This window comes from Lampris incognitus, chromosome 6 (assembly GCF_029633865.1).
Source record: "Lampris incognitus isolate fLamInc1 chromosome 6, fLamInc1.hap2, whole genome shotgun sequence".
Taxonomy (NCBI): domain Eukaryota; kingdom Metazoa; phylum Chordata; class Actinopteri; order Lampriformes; family Lampridae; genus Lampris; species Lampris incognitus.
Window position 1 is genome coordinate 5,228,150 of NC_079216.1, and position 23,068 is coordinate 5,251,217.

The window sequence follows — 23,068 nt, forward strand, 5'->3', positions numbered from 1 at the left end:
TTATAAACTAGGAGAACATTTTGTGGCTTTGGCTCAGGCTGAAGCAAAACTTGGACCCACCCGCTAATTGCTAATTACAAGCCCCTACCCAGCGGTGGCTTGACTTTTTGTCAGGGGCTTCTCTCCTCGTCTCGCCATGAAAGGAGGCCCTGCAACCCAAGCCGGGCTTGGAAGTTTGCAGCTCCTCCAGCCTATAGGTCCCCTGAGGAGAGCCGGGGAGAAGCGTGTCTCATCGTGACTCACCATGCGGCTATACGGCCACCATGCACATCATCTGGACCTATACACGGCAACACAGCTGTTTTTATAATCCAGTGTAACCCCTATAGTGAGTCGCCTCCTCGCGGGAAGGCCGAGCTTGACTCAAAAGTCTGGGATGGAAGAAGCGAGGCCTCCATTTTGGTAAGTTTCAACGGGCTCCCCCCCCCCTCTCCCCCTCTCGTGAGAATCGAAGATGGGCTGGTGATATACTGGCGGTCGATGATACTTCTGACGCCTCCCCCCAGAGTCTCGGGGAGCAGACAGGTAGTGAATAAGTGATACCTCAGGTGGCGATGGATTTAGAAGCCAGCGGCGGGGCCTCCTTCCATTTGCTGCGACCTGTCACTGATTAGTCTGCGGAATAAGCACAGCTCTAAATAATAGGCGAGAGAGAGCGAGGGAGAGACGCCCGGGGAAAGGCTGAGGAGATGTCTAGTCATGTTGCTCTCAATTTAGGAGTCTTTGTAGAACACTCCCTTTGCCACATAAATCCTCCTCCTATCTGATGTGGAGCCCAGGAGGGGGGGGGGTGCTCTGCAAATCCAAATACCTTCCTCAACAGGTTTTGAATCTTTTTCTTTCAGTGTGTGTGTGTGTGTGTGTGTGTGTATGTGTGAAGGGAACAAATCACTTCCCTTGAGAATTGTTTGGAAAACCATCAATGATGATGATGCAAGTCTGTACAGGCTGCAGTGTTTGGCCTTGTCCATGTTCTCCAGCAGTTATCGGTTCATTATTCTTCAGGGTCCTGCAGACTGTGCTATAAATGTATTGCAAGCCACACTGTGCGATATGGACCGAATAAACATGGCTACGACATCAATTTTGATGTGCGTAGAATCGCAGGCTACGACGCAAGTCCATAAAAACGTCATCAGCGTGCGTGCCGCATCAGGCGCGTCATCAATCTGCGCTGCTGGTAGAGCAACGTGACGCCAAGCAGGAATCGAGTCCTTTCAATAGTCGCCGCAGCTCGTTTTGCTAGCTCGTTTTAGCTGGCTCGTTTTAGCTAGCTCGTTTTGCTAGCTCGTTTTAGCTGGCTCGTTTTGCTAGCTCGTTTTAGCTGGCTCGTTTTGCTCGTTTTAGCTAGCTCGTTTTAGCTAGCTCGTTTTAGCTGGCTCGTTTTGCTAGCTCGTTTTGCTAGCTCGTTTTCGCTAGCTTTGTTGAATCCATCGCATGTGGGTCCCAGATGCTAACAGTGTGTTTGTTTGTGTTTAGCGCCAGCAAAGATCGCGCGTGGTCTTGATCAGTGTGTCATTTGGTGCCGCTTTTCTATCGTTTGGTTAGTAGACGTAGGTCGTGGTAGCAGCGGTCACATCGTGAGACGGTCGTCCCAAATTTCTGACACTGTCAGACTTTCGCCCCAGACTGTCCTCGGTCGCAAGACCGTAATAACGGCCGTCTTTGCACCTGTCTCACAGCGCGACGTAGGACCACCGTTTTGGAGCCACGACCGAAGATATTGCCGCGTTTAGTCATCTTTCGGCCCAAACGGAGGCGTTAAAAACAGTTGGACTGTTTTGGATGTTGACTGTTATATTTAGCATCCCTGATGCCTATCAAGTTACGTCCACGATTATCAGGATGAGCGGACGGACGGAGTTGTGGACGTAACTTGATATGTACACCTTGAAACGTTTCACCCGTGTGCTGGGAGGTGCAGGTGAAGGTGTGTGGACAGGTGTGTGCATGTGGTTGACATTTAGCCATGGCAAATCTTGCAGGCATCACGACACATATGCCGTTGTCAACAGCACACGCCGACAAACAGGAAACTGGTATGACCGCTGCAGTAGAAACCGGAAGTCAGTGCACTACGGTTATGCACAGAGGTGGGAAGCCGGATGTGGGTATGTGTCCTGGTCGCTGCAATAGCGCCCCCTCTGGTCGGTCGGGGCGCCTGTTCGGGGGGGGGGGACTTGGAGGAATAGCGTGATCCTCCCACGCGCTACGTCCCCCTGGTGAAACTCCTCACTGTCAGGTGAAAAGAAGCGGCTGGTGATTCCACATGTATGGGAGGAGGCATGGGGTAGTCTGCAGCCCTCCCCGGATCAGCAGAGGGGGTGGAGCAGAGACCAGGACGGCTCGGAAGAGGGGGGTACTTGGCTGGATACAACTGGGGAGTAAAAAAAAAAGGGGGGGGGGTGATCCGTCATTGTGAGTCTGTAGAGGCCAGTGGTGATAGAGAGTTTACTTTCAAAGTCTTTTTCATTTTGTTCTAAATCTTGGAGGTTTTGTGTGTCTGTGTGTGTGTGTGCATGTCTCCTCCTCCCCCAGGACGGCAAGAGTGGAGCGCTCCGACACCATTCGCTGTGTGAAGTCCTGTCAGCCCAACGACATGGCCTGCGTGTTGGACCCGGTGCACTCCATGTCGCACACCGTCATATCAATGCCCACCTTCAGGGAGTTTATGAAGCCAGAGGGTAGGTACCGCTTACCCCCAAACCCCCACACAGCCTCACACTGGGTCACTATCCTTGTTTGATAAAATGTTCTTCCGCCACATGGAAGATGGGTCATACCCAAGTTCCCTCAGCCCTGAAGTGTCTCAGTGGAGTTCCCTTCTGATTTCAAGCCTGTTCACTCCACTCTGTGCACCACCACTCTTTCAGTATTACATGGTAAGTTGTCCTTTTTTATTCCCTCTTGCGTAATCCGTAGTGTTTATTATGTGTTTACGGGTCTATGTTATGGTTAAAGTTAGATGGGGCTGGGGGAACATGGACACGACGCCTGGAAAGTTGAAGTTCAAGCTCCTAAAGCCGCCACGAGGAGTTCTGGATTTTTTGCTGACTTTATGCCCCGCTGTGGAAAAAAAGCAGTAGTGTTTTCCAGGATAACGACTTCATTTCACATGATGCTCGAGAGGTTTCTTGTCACAAACATCTCCATTCATCCTCCAGTATCTGGTCCGTTGGTTTGGAAGAGGAGAGTGAGAGATGTAGGGGTTTTTCGTCTGTAAGATATACAGCCATGATGTAATGTATCTCTAATTGTGGCTGTGTATCCCATCACTGTGCCGTAAATCGTTTTGTCAGATTTTGCCATGAATCCAACCTGAACACAAGCATTGGCAGTCATTTTATAGCAATGGTCTCATTTGATTACGTTCAAGCCATCAAAATTACATCAAGACCTATAATTAATTAGTTAAACTCTCATTGTATCCACATTAACGATGGGATTTTTCTTGTTTAATAGTCATTTATGAAACTGCCTACTGTGTATATGGGAACTTAACAGCAGTAAGAGTGAAAAACTGTAACAGATTTAAACAATCTAATCAGGCTCATGTTCAGTATATCAACTCAAAAGAGAACCTAAACCATGCCTTTACTTTGTGGGAACCCCCTGGGGTCTTTCCTGGGACACCTATCTTTCTGAATCACTGAGGCGTGTTCCATCATTAGCTTTTTTCTTATGGCCATCACACATCAGGCAGTGCAGCTGGGCATAACTACTGAGATGTAAGAAATTATCAATAATATATTAAAATGTTTTCTGTAAAAAAATAAGAAAATCGGCGTCCGCATGGTGTAGCAGTCTATTCCGTTGCCTACCAACACGGGGATCGCCAGTTCGAATCCCCGTGTTACCTCTGGCTTGGTCGGGCATCCCTACAGACACAATTGGCCATGTCTGCGGCTGGGAAGCCGGATGTGGGTATGTGTCCTGGTCGCTGCACTAGCGCCTCCTCTGGTCGGTTGTGTCCTCGTCGCTGCTCTAGTGCCAGCTGTAGTCGGTCGGGGCGCCTGTTAAGCGGGGAGGGGGAACTGGGGGGAATAGCGTGATCCCCCCACTTACTACGTCCCCCTGGTGAAACTCCTCACTGTCAGGTGAAAAGAAGCGGCTGGTGAGTCCACACGTATTGGAGGAGGCATATGGTAGTCTGCAGCCCTCCCTGGATCAGCAGAGGGGGTGGAGCAGCGACCAGGTTGGCTCGGAATGGGGGGGGGTAATTGGCCAAGTACAATTGGGGAGAAAAAAAAGGGGGGGGGGACATTTAAAAAAAAAGAGGAAAGTCAAAGTTCTTCTGAGAGTAAACAAAAATTCAAAAGCAACCAGAAGATGTTTGCGCCTGTTCTGTTGGATACCCTTGGAGAAATAAGAGTTGTGAAGTGTCATTGACCCCCCCCCCCCAACACACACACACACACACACACTCCGAACTCCATTTTTTATCTCTCCTAATCTCCTCGGTCCCATCAAATGCGTTTCCCCACAGCTGTCAGAATCCATACCGCTACCTCTGACCCTAAATTAGCTCTTCCATGATGTTCTCTGGCCCACGCCAGAGAATAAGTGCCATGCTGGTCGGATAGCAGAAACCGCTGTAATCACATGCAGACACTGACAGCTGACAAGCATCTCTTGGCCCACATGCGGTGCGTGTTTGAGACACACTCATGCTAAACGTCATGGGGAGTTAAGACTGTGTCATTTCTCATAAGCGCCAATCTGCTGCAGAGGCCTTCAGCTTGACAACAGTATTAAAAAGCCTCAACCTTTCTGTGACCCTCTCGATGTACGATAAACACAGACCTTCTCTTGCTCTCGTTTTATTGTCTTACTCTTTGTTCAAAAAAAGGGAGAGAGAGGGTGAAGAGCTGGCACGAATCCTAGCAGTGTAACCCGAGTGTGATTATAAGGGGTTTGAGCCGTAACAGACTGTTGTGTCTCTAATTGTTATCTTCCAACAGAAATTGTTTTCCTGAGAACCACGGTCCCGGCGTACAGCAGCTACCCCCTCACCAACTACGACGTCAAGTTTGACATCTTGGAGGGCAACGTGGAGAACGCCTTCGACATCATCAAGCGTGTCGAAAACGGGATGTACGTCGGTGAGTAGCGGAGAATTGGATTTATTTCGGCGTTTGAGGAGTCTGGCTATAGTCTGGATGAGTACAGTACAAATTCAGCAACACCACAAAGTTACTTTAATCTTGCATTTTGTTTAAAAAAGCATTCATCGGGGTTACAGGCTATAACGACCATGGATGAATAGACTCGCTAGCCCTGGGCTAACAAGTCGGACCCTTTAGTCGACTGGTTAGCGCGGTCGCCCGTGGTGCGGGAGACCCGGGTTCGCATCCCGGCTGCGGCGGTTCTCGGCTGCCCCCTGAATTTGCTGCATTAGTGTCAGAAGTGGGATGGTGAGACCGTGAGGCCATCGGAAGCACGTGTGCCCAGACGCGTGAGGGAGCTGGTATGTTAATGCGCTTCCCGTAGGAGGGGGGTAGTGTAACGTCCACGGATGACTAGACTTGCTAGCCCTTGGCTAACGGGTTGGACCTTTTAGTCGACTGGTTAGCGCGGTCGCCTGTGGTGCAGGCGACCCGGATTTGCATCTCGGCTGCGGCGGTTCTCGGCTGCCCCCTGAATTCGCTACACTACTAATATCAAAACTCAGATTTGATGCATTTAAGGAGTCCAAAGTGGCCGACTCAGATTGAATAGATAAATGGCATGAGTCCCCAGTGATTCTTCTGATTTTAATCATCTAAATAAGCAAACCTACCTACCTAGCTAGCTAACTACTACGACCTACCTGGACATGCAGCAGTTAGTGCGATGTAGTCTACCATTCCCCCTCTAAACAACCCCAACCACCTCCACAGGCCACCCTGAATGGAAACTGAATCAGCCCCCTGACCAAGAAGGTGGTTTTCTGTCCTCATTTCCCATTGTGAAATGTTTTTGTTTTTTGCAAACCAAAGTCACGTGGGTATTTGTGCACTTGAGGGTGAACAAAAGAGGAGGCATTTTAAAATCCTGGGGGAGGGGGGGCCCTGTTTCCACCATCATGTTGCGGGGGACCCTGACATGAATGTGTCTGACATGGTTTGCGATGGTAGTGGCACTCTGGTGGCATCATGCGCCTGTCATCGTCTACACAGAGGCCCTCTGGCATCATGTCTCTGGAAAGCTGTTGTTGGATTGGTTTGATAGGGACTTCCTCTGGGACTATCAAACATTTGGAATCACTTTGCTTCCTCTTGTGGGTTAAGAGATGTAATTTAGTCACACAAAGCCGTGCTTTCTTCCAGGCAGATCATAGTTCTTGTGAACGACTCGGTGATCAGCATGCACATCGTGCAGATCCGTGCATGTCTGCGTGACTGTCAGCAGCAGAGAGGTGGTTATTGTTCTGACTCCCTGCCATGCCTGCAACCACCACCAACAAAACAACACACCACCACCACCAACACAAACACCCGCTGCCACTACCACACCAACTACAACAACTCACCAACAACAATGCCACTATCAACACACCACCAACATATCTGTTGCAACACAACACCACCACCAACAGCAACAGCACCCCATTACCTACCCATCTGTAACAACACACCAACAATAATAACACATCACCACCACCAACTCGGCACCAGCACACCACCAACAACATCATTATCAACACACTACCAACAACACCACTATCAACACACCACCATCAACATACCACCAACAACACCACTATCAGCAGACCACCAACAACACCACTATCAGCAGACCACCAACAACACCACTGTCAGCAGACCACCAACAACACCACTATCAACACACCACCAACAACACCACTATCAACACACCACCAACATATCTGTTGCAACACAGCACCAACAACAATGCCAAAACATTAACAACAACACCACCATCAATGCGACCATCATCCCACCAACAACAGAAATTAAAAAGCTGGGCATCTGGGTAGTGTGGCGGTCTATTCCATTGCCTACTAACACGGGGATCGCCAGTTTGAATCCACACGTTACCTCCGGTTACCTCCCTACAGACACAATTGGCCATGCCATGTCTGCGGGTGGGAAGCCAGATGTGGGTGTGTGTCCTGCTCGCTGCACTAGCGCCTCCTCTGGTCGGTCGGGGCGCCTGTTCAGGGGGGAGGGGGAATAGCGTGATCCCCACGCGCTACATCCCCCTGGTGAAACTCCCCACTGTCAGGTGAAAAGAAGCGGCTGGCGACTCCACATGTATCGGAGGAGGCATGTGGTAGTCTGCAGCCCTCCCCGGATCGGCAGAGGGGGCGGAGCAATGACCGGGATGGCTGAGAAGAGTGGGGTCCGAGATAGCATCCGGATGTGGGCCACTTCAGGCAATGATGCGGCACTGATGGCCTTCTTCTGGCCCTGACAAAACGGATGTGAGCCTGAAGTGGCCCACATGTATAACAGCAAATGTGGCCCAAATATGCCAAATCAAATGTGGGCCTTTTTTGGCAAAGATGCGGTGCTGTCGGGAACATGTGATCTGGATGTGACCCTGAAGTGGCCCGTCTGGTAAATGGTCAGTATGGCCCAAATATCACAAAACAAATATGGGCCACCTTTGGCAAATATGTGGCACATGCAGCATTGCTATGGCTTGGTTCTGGCCCAGATCTGGCAAACGGGAGCGGACCACCCAAGTGCCATCATTCCACACGGTATGTGGGCTGGGTGAAGTGCCGGGTGTGGGACGGGTCCGGACCACAGCAATTTTGCTATCTGGAGTAATTGGCCAAGTATAGTTGGGGAGAAAAAGGGGGAGAACTCCCCCCCCCCCCCCCCCAAAAAAATTTTTTTTTTAAACTGGTGCTAGCTGAACTGAGTTAGCAGATACTTCTCCAGTGGTGTGGAACGACGACACATGAGACCAACGCATCCAGTGTTCTGGAGGTGACCCCTGGCTGCTTTGTGCGTTCCAGTTGTCGGTGGATGGATGGATGGATCGTATGGACTGATGGGTGGAGATGGGAGGTGAACTGAGCCTCAGCCCTGGGGGATGAGGGTGTTGTGGGGTGGAGGATGACATATCGTTGGGCCCGTCTGGGTGTTTTTGTTTTGGTTCTGCGCTGGAGATGCAGGCAGGGTGGTGGTCAAAGAAGAAGAGAGCGAGAGTCTTTTCCTCCTTTTTTTCTTCTTCTTCTTCGCCAACCCATCCAATCCAACCACACCCTTGCTGATGAATGATGGGACAGTCAGTACAGACATCTGTCTTGGTAGAGCGAGAGAGAGAGAGACAGCGTCATCGGCTCATGCTGTGCTGTGGGCTCACCCAACTGTTCCTCATGTAGGCTTGTGGAGAAACAGATGTGTGTTCTTCTGAATCGCACAACTGCGCAGTAGAGGGCACAAAGCACCACAACGTGCAGCAGCATCAGACTTAATGCCCTGCTGAAGTGAGATGGTCATCACTGTGTGGTACGAAAATGCCGATTATTGTTGGACCGAGTGACAGCGGGATTCACCAGGGAACTGTAGGAATGTGTGATACAGCTTGTTTCCATGTTGTGTGTGTGTTGGAAGAATTTCTACTGTACAAGCACCTCTCAGTTTCCAGGGACAAGTCTTGGAGTGCTCAACACAAGCCGTGTGTGTGTGTGTGTGTGTGTGTGTGTGTGTGTGTGTGTGTGAAAACAAAATTATTATACAGAGTGACAGACAATGTGAGAAACTCAGTGCAAGAGAAGAGAGAGACAGACAGACAGACAGACAGACAGACAGACAGACAGACAGACAGAGAGGGGCAGAGAGAGACAGCGAGAGAGAGAAGCAGAGAGAGACAGCGAGAGAGAGAAGCAGAGAGAGAGATAGACGGAGAGACAGACAGAGAGGGAAAGGGGGCAGAGAGAGAGAGAGATAGATGGAGAGAAAGAGAGCAACAGGGAGAGAGAGAGAGAGACAGGGAGAGAGAGAGAGAGAGAGACAGGGAGAGAGATAGATGGAGAGAGAGAGAGACAGGGAGAGAGAGAGAGCAAGGGGGGGGTATGTGTAGAAGTAATCCTGGCCGCTCCGCTTCATGTGGTTGAATCTATTGTTCAGAGTTCCCCGCTCCAAGCCTCAGTGTCTCGCCGAGTATTAGAGCACTTAAAGCGGCGACCACATGAAAGGCCTGTTTGTCAAGAGTCCTTTCCCCCCTAAACCAGGCGGACGCTTATTGGACGCCGTCCCCCTCGCGCCGGTGTCGGCCGCGAGCTGAGACGCTCGCACCGAACCCAGCGCGGCCTCGGGTCGGGTCACCGAATGGCCCTCTGCGGAGTGTTCGTGTCCGTGCGTGGCGGCGAGGGCCGGCTCGGTTCTCCTCGGTGGCTGGCGTTGCCGGGGCTCTGGCCCGTGGATGTTCCTGTTGCGTAACGGTGGTATTTAAGTGAGCTGACGTGTCACTGGAGGAAGTGCAGTTTCCAGTATCTTCCATGTTCCTGACAGTGGTAGCAGACAAAGCAGACTCTGTGGCTCCACTAATGAACAAGTGTGCGGGCTCCCGGTAGCGCCGGGCATTATTTTTGGCCCCGTCCGGTATTTTCAGACGGGACAAAAGAAGCGATTATGGATCCTCAGAATTTGCATGCCGTTTTGCTTAAGTCTGAAAAATTGATTCTTAATGGGTCCGTCTGGCGGGCGGGCCTTTTCCGTTCGGTTGACTAGTTGCTGTTTTAACCCCTCGCACACACCCCGAACAAGCACACACACGTGCACACACACACACACACACACACACACACTAGACAAGCATACGTCGTGCACGCAAATACAGAAATAGACTTTCGTGCACACTCACTGACAAATACGTCTGTTACACATGCAGACAAACGCACACGCAAAAAGTACACATTGCTATACACATACACGCACAAATGGGGCTACAATTCCTACTGGAACCACATGGATACTCTCATATTGAAAAACCTGCAAATGCACACACTTAAAAACGTGTGCAGAGGTACACATGCATGCACACACACGTTTGGAACACATATGCATGAATACAAATACACATACAAAAACATGCACACATAGGTATACACACCCTTATAATATACACACATAAAAACCTGCAGAGATGCACACACACACACGCATACATACACACACATTTAGAACGCACATGCATGAATACAAATACACACACAAACATGCACACATAGGTATACACACACTTATGATATGCACACATAAAAACGTGCAGGGATACACACACACACACACACATCCGCACACACGTTACATACACACACATTTAGCACGCACATGCATGAATACAAATACACACACAAACATGCACACATAGGTATACACACACTTATGATATGCACACATAAAAACGTGCAGAGGTACACACACACACACGTTTGGAACACATATACATTAATATAAATACACGCACAAACATGCACACACAGGTATACACACACTTATAATGTACACACATAAAAACATGCAGAGGTACACACACACACATCCACTCACACGCATACATGCACACACACCCACACACATTTAGAACACACATGCATGAATACAAATACACAAACATGCACACATAGGTATACACACACTTATAATATGCACACATAAAAACCAAAACACATTTACACACACATGCACAAACACACACACTCACACACGCCGGAGGAGCTGCACCACTCTTTCCCCAGTTTGTGTTCATCCATCACTGGGTTTTGCAGCGCTGTCATTTGTGGGTGAAAAGATGTGTCACCCTGACACATCTGTACAAACACTGGGTCCCCCCCCCCCTCCGCCTTCACAAAACCCAATCAGAGCCAATCAGATACTGAGAAGATTCCCGCCACCGCCGGTGTGCCGCATCAGCCACCAGGCATCAGCCCGGTAAGTCGGGCCTGCAGAGGGCCCGCAAGACAAAGACACCATTTATGCCGTGTGTCTCGCAGCCACTTGGGAAGGGAGACGGTGGAGGAATGCATTACTCCCGCTGGCAGCACCGTCACCCGCTTCTGGGTTGGGGGTGGCTTGTTTGAACAAGGCTGATAATGGAGTATGACGTATGACAGTCAGCAGGTGGACAGGTGGGTGGCTCCTCTCTGTGGACACACTAGGCCTAGTGGTCTGTGGTGTGTGTGTGGGGGGGGCTATGGGTGTTTTTGAGTGACATTGTCTCGGGCTGCATATCGGTGGTCTCTGTTATTCTTATGGGTAATTTTGATGGTTTCTTCTTCCTCAGTGATGTCCTTTACATCCTCCATTGGGCTAGAACTGTTTTGTTAGCTCTTATTAGCCTTTATTAAGGGCTTATAGTTAGTTAATAGTGATATATTTTAAATGTCCATGGGCACAGTTCGAATTGTAGAATAGAATACACTTTATTTGTCATTGTACATACATCCAATGAAATTCATTCTCTGAATTTAACCCATCCTAGCTGTGTAGCTAGGAGCAGTGGGCAGGACCCACTCCAGTTCTTCTTTCCATTGCCTCGGTCAGGGACACAGACAGGAGTATTAACCCTAACATTCATGTCTTTTTGATGGTGGGGGGAAACCGGGAAACCTGGAGGAAACCCACGCAGACACGGAGAATATGCAAACTCCACATAGAAAGGGCCTGGGATGGCCTGGGGTTCAAACCCAGAACCTTCTTGCTGTGAGGCAACAGTGCTAACCACTGGGCCACCTGGATTGGGGGGGCTGACCCCCCACACACACACACAAGGGGTAAAAACAACAGGTCAGGGGGTTGAATCATTTATATATCATTCTTAGCCCATATTCATGCCTGGAAGAATCTTGCAATACAATTTCAGACACCCCTAAAGTGGACCTTACCATTTCTTAACCTTGACGTTAGTTGAACGTCTCGTATTCCTGGCTCATCACTCCCATCATTGCAATGGCACGCGTCCTCAATTAAGTCTATGCCCACGTACGTCGCACAAACCAGTGGAGACGCTGTAGCTAGCAATGTAGCTAGTTTGATTCACTTTACTTTCTTACCTTCAGAGTTTCTGATTTAGACTGTCTACGGATGAACGCTAATGTTAGCTAGTCTCCAACTTTTGCCTTAAGTTACAGATTAGCTAACTAATGTTAGCTAGCTAAAGATTACGTTTGCCTTACCTAACTTACATACCTAACTTAAACTTACTTACTTACTAGCTTATTACCTTAACTTACCTAGCTGAAAGTGCACCCTTTCATTTCCAATGTTGGCTAAATAGCTAGCTAGCAGTGCCTATGGCTTGGCATTTCATTACCAATATAAAATGTCATATATTATCTAATGTTAGCTAACACTGTTGCTCAGTCATGAGCAGTGAGAAAATGGAGGATTAGTTGTTGTAGAGGTACATTTTGACATCAATATAGTTTCTTATCTTAATAGTCTTTTGCGTGGCTTTGTGGTTTAGTTAGTCTTTTGCCTTTTTGATATTTGCTTTTATAACAGCCCCTCCCCTTTGTTTTTGGTGCTAAAAAAGAGCAAGTTTAAACGTGTAAGAATTAGGACTTAGTAATAATAATGCAGCCTGTATTTTCTGTGGTTGTCATGCAGGCTTAATACCGAGCAGGATCATATGGGTGATGGTGAGTTTTATATTTATGTGCAGTTGTATTGAGGGAGCAGAGGGGAGTCAGGAGAACAGTCAGCAGGCAGGAGGAGGTCAGGGGGATGGTGAGCAGGCCGGAAGAGGTGAGTTACAAAGGAGACTGCACTTAAAGATTTATGCCATCATACCAGATATTTAGGCAAACCATACTTTCAGAAACTGATGGGATACACAACAATCATACCCTATTGTTCTCAACTAATATGCTAGGACTTTTGATAGTGTTTGCTACTGAGAGGAAACAAAGCATTGTGTGGGTCTCTCTGTGTTTGAGCGGAAATGATGGTCTGCTGTTGTTATGCGAGTCTGACTTGCTGGCAGTTTTGCTCTAGAATACTTTGTTGGTGACCTGACTACAAAAGTTGTTGTGTGGTACATGCTCCATGAGCTGACATAGTGGATTTGATTCATCATCATCTAGAGACTGCAGACATTGCGTTAAACAAGCAAGATACTGTCAGGATTGTTAAGACTTCAGTTCACTGAAGCACACGCCTGCACTGTACTGGGTTCCCTTTACGCTCTGGAGAAAAAGTTGACCCCCCGATTGTCCTTGTATAATTCGCACTCTGTCCATGGGTCATCTTTTTTCAGCGTCATAGGGCAGAGTCGGCTTGCTGACGACTAACATAGGCTGTAACCTCATAGTTCAGTCAAATGTGCAGTGTGACAGTAGTCTCACTTCAGTCTGACAAGGCATATAACCAAGATTTTCCTTTTTTTTTCCCCCATCACACAGTAATAAATGTACAAGACAGTTAAAATCTCCCAGTATGTGAAGGCTTTTACTCTCCAACTTTGCTATTCTTATACGGAGAAATAGTCTCTGATATAATGTTGTGTCTATCTGCTTTGTGTGGAGCATCAGTTTCACACTAATATTGTCAGACAAAGGCCGGTTGCAGAGATGGAAGATTACCCACACCCTGCCTAGGTCGTCTGCCAGGGCGCCCCAATAGGGTTTCGGTTGCGCATGTTTGTTTAAAGCGTGGGGCGCTACTCCACATGCAGTTCTCTGGTTCTCCGCTAACTGGAGATTTTGTGCCTTTCCGTTTTCAAGATGCATTGATCATCTGCAAAGCCACGATGTCCCCCGGTCCATAACATCAGTCTATCGATGAATGCAGCCAGGACTACTGCTACCCATACGAGTAGCAGGATTTATTATGGAGGTTTACTCCTCTAGATCCGCCGTGTTCTGCTCTGTTGTCTCCTGGCAAGGTTAAGAGGATTACCGTGAGGAGGGTGTGGCTCTTCACCACGCACAGACAGTCATTCATCATGGAGAGGCTATATTTTGCACTTCACATGATGCTGGGGTGTATGGAGACCAGTCTAGGACGCCACGAAAGGCCATCTAGGAAAGGTACTACTCCTATACTTAACCCCTTAACCCCAAGGTTAGCTGGAGGATTAGTGCCTTGCTAAAGAGCTTCCTGTTGATAGAGGGGTGAAAGTTCACAATGCCTTGAGACTGACACTCAAAGATTTTCACATCTGGTTCATGGAAACAAAACTTAACCCTTCAAATTCACAAGCTCGATTCTCTTTCATGTAGTGACAATAAACTATGACAGAAATGAGGCACCTTGGGGGTCGTCCCGGGTCGTCCTCTGTGTGGAGTTTGCATGTTCTCCCCGTGTCTGCGTGGGTTTCCTCCAGGTGCTCCGGTTTCCTACCACAGTCCAAAGACATGTAGGTCAGGTGAATCGGCCGTACTACATTGTCCCTAGGTGTGAATGTATGTGTGTGTGTGTGGGCCCTGTGATGGACTGGCGGCTTGTCCGGGGTGTCTCCCGGCCTGCCGCCCAATGACTGCTGGGATAGGCTCCAGCGTCCCCGCGACCCCGAGGGCAGGATAAGCGGTTCGGATGATGGATGGATGGATGGATGGATGGATTCTCTTTCACATAGTGAGAATAAACTGACAGAAATGAGGCAAATCTCACCTTTCTCGTGCACAGCCGGAACTACAGGGAAGAACAGAAACCGTTGCAGTAAAGACGGTAAACTACACATTCAAGCTGTCCTCACCAAAGAGGGCTTGTTCCTCTGCCACCACCACTAACATCTAATATACCACGCTACAGAACTACCCACTCGTCAGGAATCCAATCCTCAGCACAAGGCCATTCCTTCCTAGTGTGATCTCTCACGACTCCTCCAGTCTTCCAGAGTAGATGTCACTCGTGGAAGCCCACGTGTGGGATTTTCCAGCGTTTACGTACATCAGTCACAGCTGGCCTTTTGGAAATTCAGTGATATGTAGCTAGAAATATTGGATTTGCAAGCTTATAAAAGAATTTACGCCTTTCCTGGTTAAACTGAGTGGCTGACCGCAGACTGTATCTCTTTCAGATCTGATCTTTTTCAGATCTGATCTTCATGAATCACACACATCCTCAGTGGTTTTGGCCAGTCGGAGAAACCACAGCTAAATTCCGTCTGTTTTAGAGTGCAGGTAGAAATAAGCCCCAACAGTTAATATCCTGCAGGACGATAATAAATGCCTTTTTTGTGGTGCCATTGGCATGGCCTTGTCAAGACAGACCGTATAAGACGAATGAAGATAGGAAGTGGACGGTTTGTCTCTGGGCAGGTAGCAGCGACCTGGTGGAATGTGGGCCTGCCGGCTTCAGACAGACAGACAGCCGGGTTCGCGGCGCAGACTTTGCGGTCGCCTTGCTAAATAGCCGAGGACAGAAGATAAGCAGACAACCCCTCCTAAACATTTCGAGGGCCGTCGTCTGCTTGAATCATGACGCGGCAGCTCGCCTGGGCCCACCAGGGAGCGCCAAGCCCACGGGGAAGCTCCCCGTCCGCTCCCGTATGGGGAATCAAGATGGCTAATCAAAACAGTGTCTTCTCCAGCCAACCGCCCAGAGAAAAGCCAAACACAGGGGTGGTCTGCCACCAACCAGCACACTGTCGGAGAGGCATGCGGGTGTAAATGTGTGGTGTGTGTATTGTGTTCACACATGCATGCATACATACACTCACATGTGAATAAAGGTGTGCAAAAAAAGCTCTATCCACATGTGGGTGGATGCCATACACACTCAAAAAGGCGCCTGTGTGTGTCCGTGTGTGTGTGTGTGTGTTCATATCGCTTGCAGTAAAACTGTCTTAATATTTTACCAGACATGTTTAAGTGCGACTTCCCCGGTGTTCTGTGAGCCATCAGATTTCCTGTAGTCATCGCTCTTTCCTTCTGTCACTGTGATTTTAAGAAAACGTAGCTTCGCTTTATGTATTGTTTCTGATTCACTAATTCAAAACGAGTTTGTAAATTATGTGCGGGCGGTTACTTGCCAGGGTGTACGCCCGTCTGAACACTCGTGGAGATATACTGTCGCTCCATTCATCATGCAGGTCCAAAACTCCTACTCTTGTTTTTTTTCTAATTGAAAAATAACAACAGCAAATCCCAGTCAGCAGCGTTTACTCTGCTGTCGCTCTCTGAATAGGCTGCACGCTGTATTTTTGGTTCCTTAGTTATGGGGTTCCAGGTTGGAAAGGTCACTGGTAACAGTGCAAAGGTTGCGGTCAGAGATAATGTTGCGTGTTATGTCATCTCAGCTGCTTTGTCCCACAACCACCGTGCACAAAGTCCAAGACAAACACCGGCTGCTCCCTCAGGCGACTTTTCGTTGATGTCACATCCCCAGGGGTGACACTGTCCAGCAAAGAGCCACGGGTCATTTGGGAGAGATAGAGCTATGACTCATCGCTAATTGACCTTAAAATACCAGCCCACAAGAGCTGGTATTGGCAGCCTTTTGTCCCCGCACTTGGAGTGGCCAGAGACTTCTTTGGAAAGCCTGATCCAACTGGCCGACTGTGTACCGGCAGCCGCTAAACATAACAAAAGACGTTCTGTTCCCTCCTGGGTCCCCCACAGCCTGCACTGGTTTTCCATCCACCTGTTTTTTTTTTTTTTTTTGGATTTCTCCCCTTTTTCTCCCCAGTTGTACCTGTCCAATTACCCCACTCTTCCGAGCCGTCCCGGTCTCTGCTCCACCTCCTCTGCTGATCGGGGGAGGGTTGCAGACTACCATGTCTCCTCCGATACATGTGGAGTCGCTAGCCGCTTCTTTTCACTTGATAGAAGTTTCAACAGGAGGACGTAACGCGTGGGAGGATCACGCTATTCCCCCCAGCGCCCCCCCGAACAGGCGCCCTGACCGACCAGAGGAGGCGCTAGTGCAGCGACCAGGACATATACCCACATCCGGCTTTCCACCCACAGACACACCAATTGTGTCTGTAGGGACGCCCGACCAAGCCGGAGGTAACACGGGGATTCGAACCGGCGATCCCCGTGTTGGTAGGCAACGGAATAGACCGCCGCGCCATCCCGGACGCTATCCACCTGTTTTTATGTGCATTTTCAATTTGCCCATAAAAAAACCGGAGTGGGAATGTAGAAAATGTGAAAGTATCTCGAAATATCGCAAAAAAAATGTTTTTACACTTGGGGGAGGTGAAAAAGTTAGAGTATCGCTAAAAGTGCACTAAGTGTGACCAAGTGAAACAGATTCAGTGAACAAATGATATACGGAAATCATGTGACTTAAATGTCACTCACGCTTCCGCTCCATTGGAGAGACGAAAAATGACCGCAGGTGAAAACGTCGGGCATGTGTGGACCAATGAGGAGACGGCAACGTTCCTCGAAACAAACATAAACGCCGTATTTTTCCATCGGTTTTCGTCGTTTGAGGTTTGATTGGCGCTACATCATCTCATTGCACCCTACCCTCTTCTTCTGCAATGACTGGAGATGGCGTTTGACTGGAGATTTAGCGCCACCTATAGCCACAATAAAACAACTCCTATTATTCGCATAACAGTAGTGGATGGGAGCACGCAAACAATTTGCATTCTCTTTTTCCAATTTTCTGAAAGTTCGGTTAAAATTTGTGATACGTCGGGGTGCCTGTAGGGGGGGGGGCTGGGGGGAATAGCGTGATCCTGCCACGCGCTACGTCCCCCTGGCGAAACTCCTCACTGTCAGGTGAAAAAGAAGTGGCTGGTGACTCCACATGTATGGGAGGAGGCATGTGGTAGTCTGCAGCCCTCCCCGGATCGGCAGAGGGGGTGGAGCAGAGACCGGGACGGCTCGCAAGAGTGGGGTAATTGGCCAAGTACAACTGAGGAGAAAACGGGGAAAAATCCCCAAAAAAATTGTGATATATTTGGATGGAAACTCAACTACTGTCAGCCATTACTATAAATGACTGCACACCAAGTCCAAATTTTTTATCCGAAAATGTTGCATGTTAAAGTGGCAATCTTGAAGATTCTCACTTAAATAAATGTTAAGTTTTTATCTTTTGCCAAACGAGGTGACACAATAACGATTCAGCCTATCAGCCACCGATGAAAACCCTGGAATTTACATTACTATGGAGAAATACAAACATGTGTCTGTGGCGACTTTCCCGCCAAAAATCCCAAGCGTTGCACAGAATGTGATATGTTTTCCATCACCCGGCAGTGGTCGGTCTATCGGAGAGGGCAGGCGGAACAAGCTGTGTTCTGCTGGTGTGGTGGTTAAACTAGCTAGCGGTTTTCCAATTACTCCTGGCAACTGTGTGCCGTCGAAAGAAAATAACTGGAATCTTTCAGATTGACACTTAAAAAAAGAAATATAACCACACATTTTGTGTGTTAGGTGTACATAATACTTAGCTGGAGAAATCTGAAAGTACTGCTTTCACGGGCATCCGGGTGGCATGGCGGTCTATTCCATCGCCTACCAACACGGGGATCGCCGGATCAAATCCCCGTGTTACCTCCGGCTTGTTCGGGAGTCCCTACAGACACAATTGGCCATGTCTGCGGGTGGGAAGCCGGATGTGGGTATATGTCCTGGTCGCTGTACTAGCGCCTCCTCTGGTCGGTCTGGGTGCCTGTTCGGGGGGGAATAGCGTGATCCTCCCACGCGCTACGTCCACCTGGTGAAACTCCTCACTGTCAGGTGAAAAGAAGCGGCTGGTGACTCCACATGTGTCGGAGGAGGCATGTGGTGGTCTGCAGCCCTCCCCGGATCGGCAGAGGGGGTGGGGCAGAGACCAGGACAGCTCGCAAGAGTGGGGTAATTGGCTGGGTATAATTGGGGGGGGGGGGTGAAAATGCCGCTTTCATGAAGAATTTCATGAGAAATGGGTCAAACATGTTCCGTCCACTCCAGTGATTTACGATCGTTTTCAAAATATCACCATCCTCACTGAAACAATAGAAACAATAGAAGTCTCTGCTCCTGGACCTGCACATGCAACTTGAGCCTGTAGGTTTACTTGACATCATGTGACGATCGTACGTCAGCCTTTTTGGAAAGGTTCTGTTTTCACCGTCCACATTACAACACCAGACCGGTGTTCACAAATTCATCCACTTTGCACAGCTTTTTTGAAAAGCCCTATTTTTGTTGACTGGAGACCCAGGATGTCTCCTGGGATCCAGTGGGGATGGAAGGCCAAAATGGAGAGGAAAAAGATGCGCTAGCTTTGATATACTATAAGTTTACTCTATCATAAGTGTTTTAGGAAAATTTTTGAGTTCGAGTTTTTTCCCCCGCATCAGTCAATAGACTGATGTTTTGTTTTTTTTCCATAGATTTATTTCTAGTTTCTCCCAATTTAGCGGCCAATCGATCCCTATTTTAGTTCAAACACCCACCCTCGTACTGCATACGTTTACCAACTGCATCTCTCCAGCCGGCAGTCTGGAAGGAGACGCCTCGCCACTTTCATGACAGGCGACTCCAGGCCAAACCACTGCTTTTTCCCCACACACACAGAGACGCATTCATGTGACGAACACAAGCCGACTCCGCCCCCTCCCGAAGACAGCGCTGCCAATTATTGCTGCTTCATCGAGTCCGGCCATAGTCGGATCTGATGAGACCGGGGCGCGAACCCCGGTCCCCAGTGGGCAACTGCATCGACACAAAGCCGATGCTTAGACCGCTACACCACCGCGGACCCCAATAGACTGCCGTTTTTTGAGTTGTTGGACTACAATGACGGATTTAGTAAAACCACATATGAAAAATTCAGTGTGCAAGGCTGTTTTAATCAAATGTAGCAGGTTTGAGAGTTGCTTCAATCGAGCTGATAATTCCCAGAAAGCATTGCAAAATATAATTAGTTGCAGAGCATAGTGACCAGAGATCCAGGTCTGTTCACTGCAGTACTTTTTTTTTGGGGGGGGGGTTCCCTCCCCTTTTTCTCCTCAGTTGTATCCGGCCAATTACCCCACTCTTCCGAGTCGTCCCGGTCGCTGCTCCACCCCCTCTGCTGATCCGGGGAGGGCTGCAGACTACCACATGCCTCCTCCCATACATGTGGAGTCGCCAGCCGCTTCTTTTCACCTGACAGTGAGGAGTTTCACCAGGGGGACGTAGCGTGTGGGAGGTTCACGCTATTCCCCCCGGTTCCCCTCCCTCCTGAATAGGCGCCCCGACCGCCCAGAGGAGGCGCTAGTACAGCGACCAGGACATATACCCACATCCGGCTTCCCACCCGCAGGCATGGCCAATTGTGTCTGTAGGGACACCCGACCAAGCCGGGGGTAACACGTGGAGTCGATGTGGCGATCCCCGTGTTGGTAGGCAACTGCAATGTTTTTTTGAATTTTTTATTTATTCAGTAATTTTTTTCAAATAGTACAAGGACAGAATGGGAGATTTAGACACAAAAACTGGAAGAAGAGGGGAGAAAACAGACTTGACGTGAAAGATATTGCAACATGAAAACTCAGTGAAATAACATCACATGGAATATAATTTCAAAATCTAGCTCACTGTGACATCAGATTGGGAGATGACTGATCAAATCCAGCCAATCAGTTCACACATTAACTGCCTAGTATGTTACTGCCAGAAACACACATCAGTAACATACATCAGTAATATAGACGGTAACATACATACAGTAACATACATAGTAACATACATCAGTAACATACAGGGTCACATACATCAGTAATGTAGATGGTAACATACATAGTAACATACATAGTAACATACATCAGTAACATATAGGGTCACATACGTACATCAGTAATGTAGACGGTAACATACATAGTAACATATATAGTAACATACATAGTAATATACATCAGTAATATAGACGGTAACACACATCAGTAACCACCGAATCTCAGTCCATAACAGCTGGAAGTACATCCTATACCTGTGCATGGTTGCTGCAGTGATGATGGCAGTGTTGGCTTGCATGGTGTACCTATCAGTACTATTGTCTGGGTGGACTGGGACATGGTGCTCCACCTGGACTCCCTCCAGGGCTCCTCTGCAGCGAGCGTGCATCGCGCCACGGCCAGCGTGTCATTATACAACACTGTGGTGAGGCCCGCGCATACTTTTCATTTGTCTCTGGTGTTAAACCCGTTCATTTTGGACTTTGTCGTATACTTCCTTGCCGAGTTGTAGAAACCAGAAAACCCCGAAATTGTACTGTTTACATGTAACCCTTCAATATTGCAGCCCTCGTGGCCATAGAGGATGACAAATGCCTTCTGGCATTTGCTTCACTTTGTTTTGTGGCAGTGTCTCTTCCACCACTATGCATTTATGGCTATTTTCTACTTACTGGGCTATTTTATGGTGTGGCGGAATGTTCCGGGGGGAGCATATGGGGGGGGGGGGTTGTGTGTTGTGCAGCTGTGTGTCTGATGACGGCCGTTTAGAGATGGCGGGGTCACCTCTCTGCACCCCGCGGCGGTTACCTCAGCGAGATGGAAAGACACGCTCTGGCGAATGCCGCCAAAACCCTCATTGCTGCGCAACTCTGCGTCTCTGCCTGGAGTACCTCAGCAGATGCAGATGATATCGGCATTTAGCTTAAAAAACCCAGCAGAACCCGGGTGAATCGTCAGCTTCAGGGGTTGTGAATTTCTGCCTTTTGTTTATTTTACGGTGAATTGAGTCTCAGGTGATGGCTGCAGGGTGGGCCACGTGAAAAGCAACCTGTCATGCGGTTGCCGGGCTTGGCCTCGCAGGCCCGGAGTGTTGAAGGTGATTATGTGGTCATGGTTTCACCTCAGGTTCACTGTGCGCATGTTGAGGTCCGGCTGTCACCACCAATGCCTTCCCTCGCGGAGTTCACCGCTGCTCCTTTTTTTTTTTTTTGATGAGAGGCTTATGGAAAGACCGTGTCATCCTGTTGGGATTTCACAACGGCTTCCAGGAGGTCACGTACAAGGACTTCAGCATCAAGCTCCATTTCACGGAATTGCATAGTACAGGGGAGCTTGGTGCACTAACGGCATAATTACGTTTTCCTCGCCCTCGAAGAAAAGCAACAAACCAAGTAAAACAGAGAAAAGAACTCAGAGGAGCTGCTTAGATGAGGTGTTTCGGTCTACCTCTCCAGTTACCACTAAAAACCTTCCAGTATCGCAGAAAGCACTTTAATCACAGGTGGTTTCGGTGTCCTTGACTGTACGGGCATGGTGCGCATGATGGTCTCCTCGGGTTCTTGTTAGAGCTGCAAAAATTACATACAGAACCGGGCCTATCCACCCACACCGTGAGAAGCGGCAGACTCATACTCTATGACGGATCTTTCTGGTGTTATGTCGTCAATTAATCAATCACCCCATGAATCAAAATGCGATGTTCTCCAGAAGTGATGGTAAAAAAGGAAGAAGGAGGACGTCCGGGTGGCGTGGCGGTCTATTCCGTTGCCTACCAACACAGAGATCGCCGGTTATCCCACGTTACCTCCGGTTTGGTCGGGCGTCCCTACAGACACAATTGGCCGTGTCTGCTGATGGGAAGCCGGATGTGGGTAATGTGTCCTGGTCGCTGCACTAGTGCCTCCTCTGGTTGGTTGGGGCGCCTGTTCGGGGGGAAGGGGGAGACGGCGTGATCCTCCCATGCACTACGTCCACCTGGCAAAACTTCTCACTGTCAGGTGAAAAGAAGCAGCTGGCGACTCCACGTGTAACCGTGGAGGCATGTGGTAGTCTGCAGACCTCCCTGGATCGGCAGAGGGGGCCCAGATAGCAAAATCGCTGTGGTCCGGACCCGTCCCACACCCGACACTTCATCCGGCCCACATAACGCTTGGAATGATGACACTTGGGCAGTCCGCTCCTGTTTGCCAGATCTGGGTCAGAACCAAGCCATAGCAATGCTGCATGTGCCACATATTTGCGAAAGGTGGCCCATATTTGTTTTGTGATATTTGGGCCATACTGACCATTTACCACAGGGGCCACTTCAGGGTCACATCTAGATTACATGTTGCCCAGGGCACCGCATCTTTGCCAAAAAGGCCCACATTTGATTTGGCATATTTGGGCCATATTTGCTGTTATACATGTGGGCTACTTCAGGCTCACATCCATTTTGTCAGGGCCAGAAGAAGACCACCAGGGCCACATCATTGCCTGAAGCAGCCCACATCCGGAT

At 48.9% G+C, this 23,068-nt stretch overlaps 1 protein-coding gene across 1 annotated transcript in view; it reads left to right on the forward strand.

The window, feature by feature from the left end:
* The window catches only part of fbln1 (fibulin 1), a 78,634-nt gene that overhangs the window by 47,074 nt on the left and 8,492 nt on the right, over nt 1-23,068 (forward strand). The window contains exons 15-16 of the mRNA XM_056281328.1: nt 2,539-2,684; nt 4,962-5,102. Of these exons, the coding sequence (XP_056137303.1) occupies nt 2,539-2,684; nt 4,962-5,102 (287 nt within the window). The remainder of the gene's footprint in view (nt 1-2,538; nt 2,685-4,961; nt 5,103-23,068) is intronic.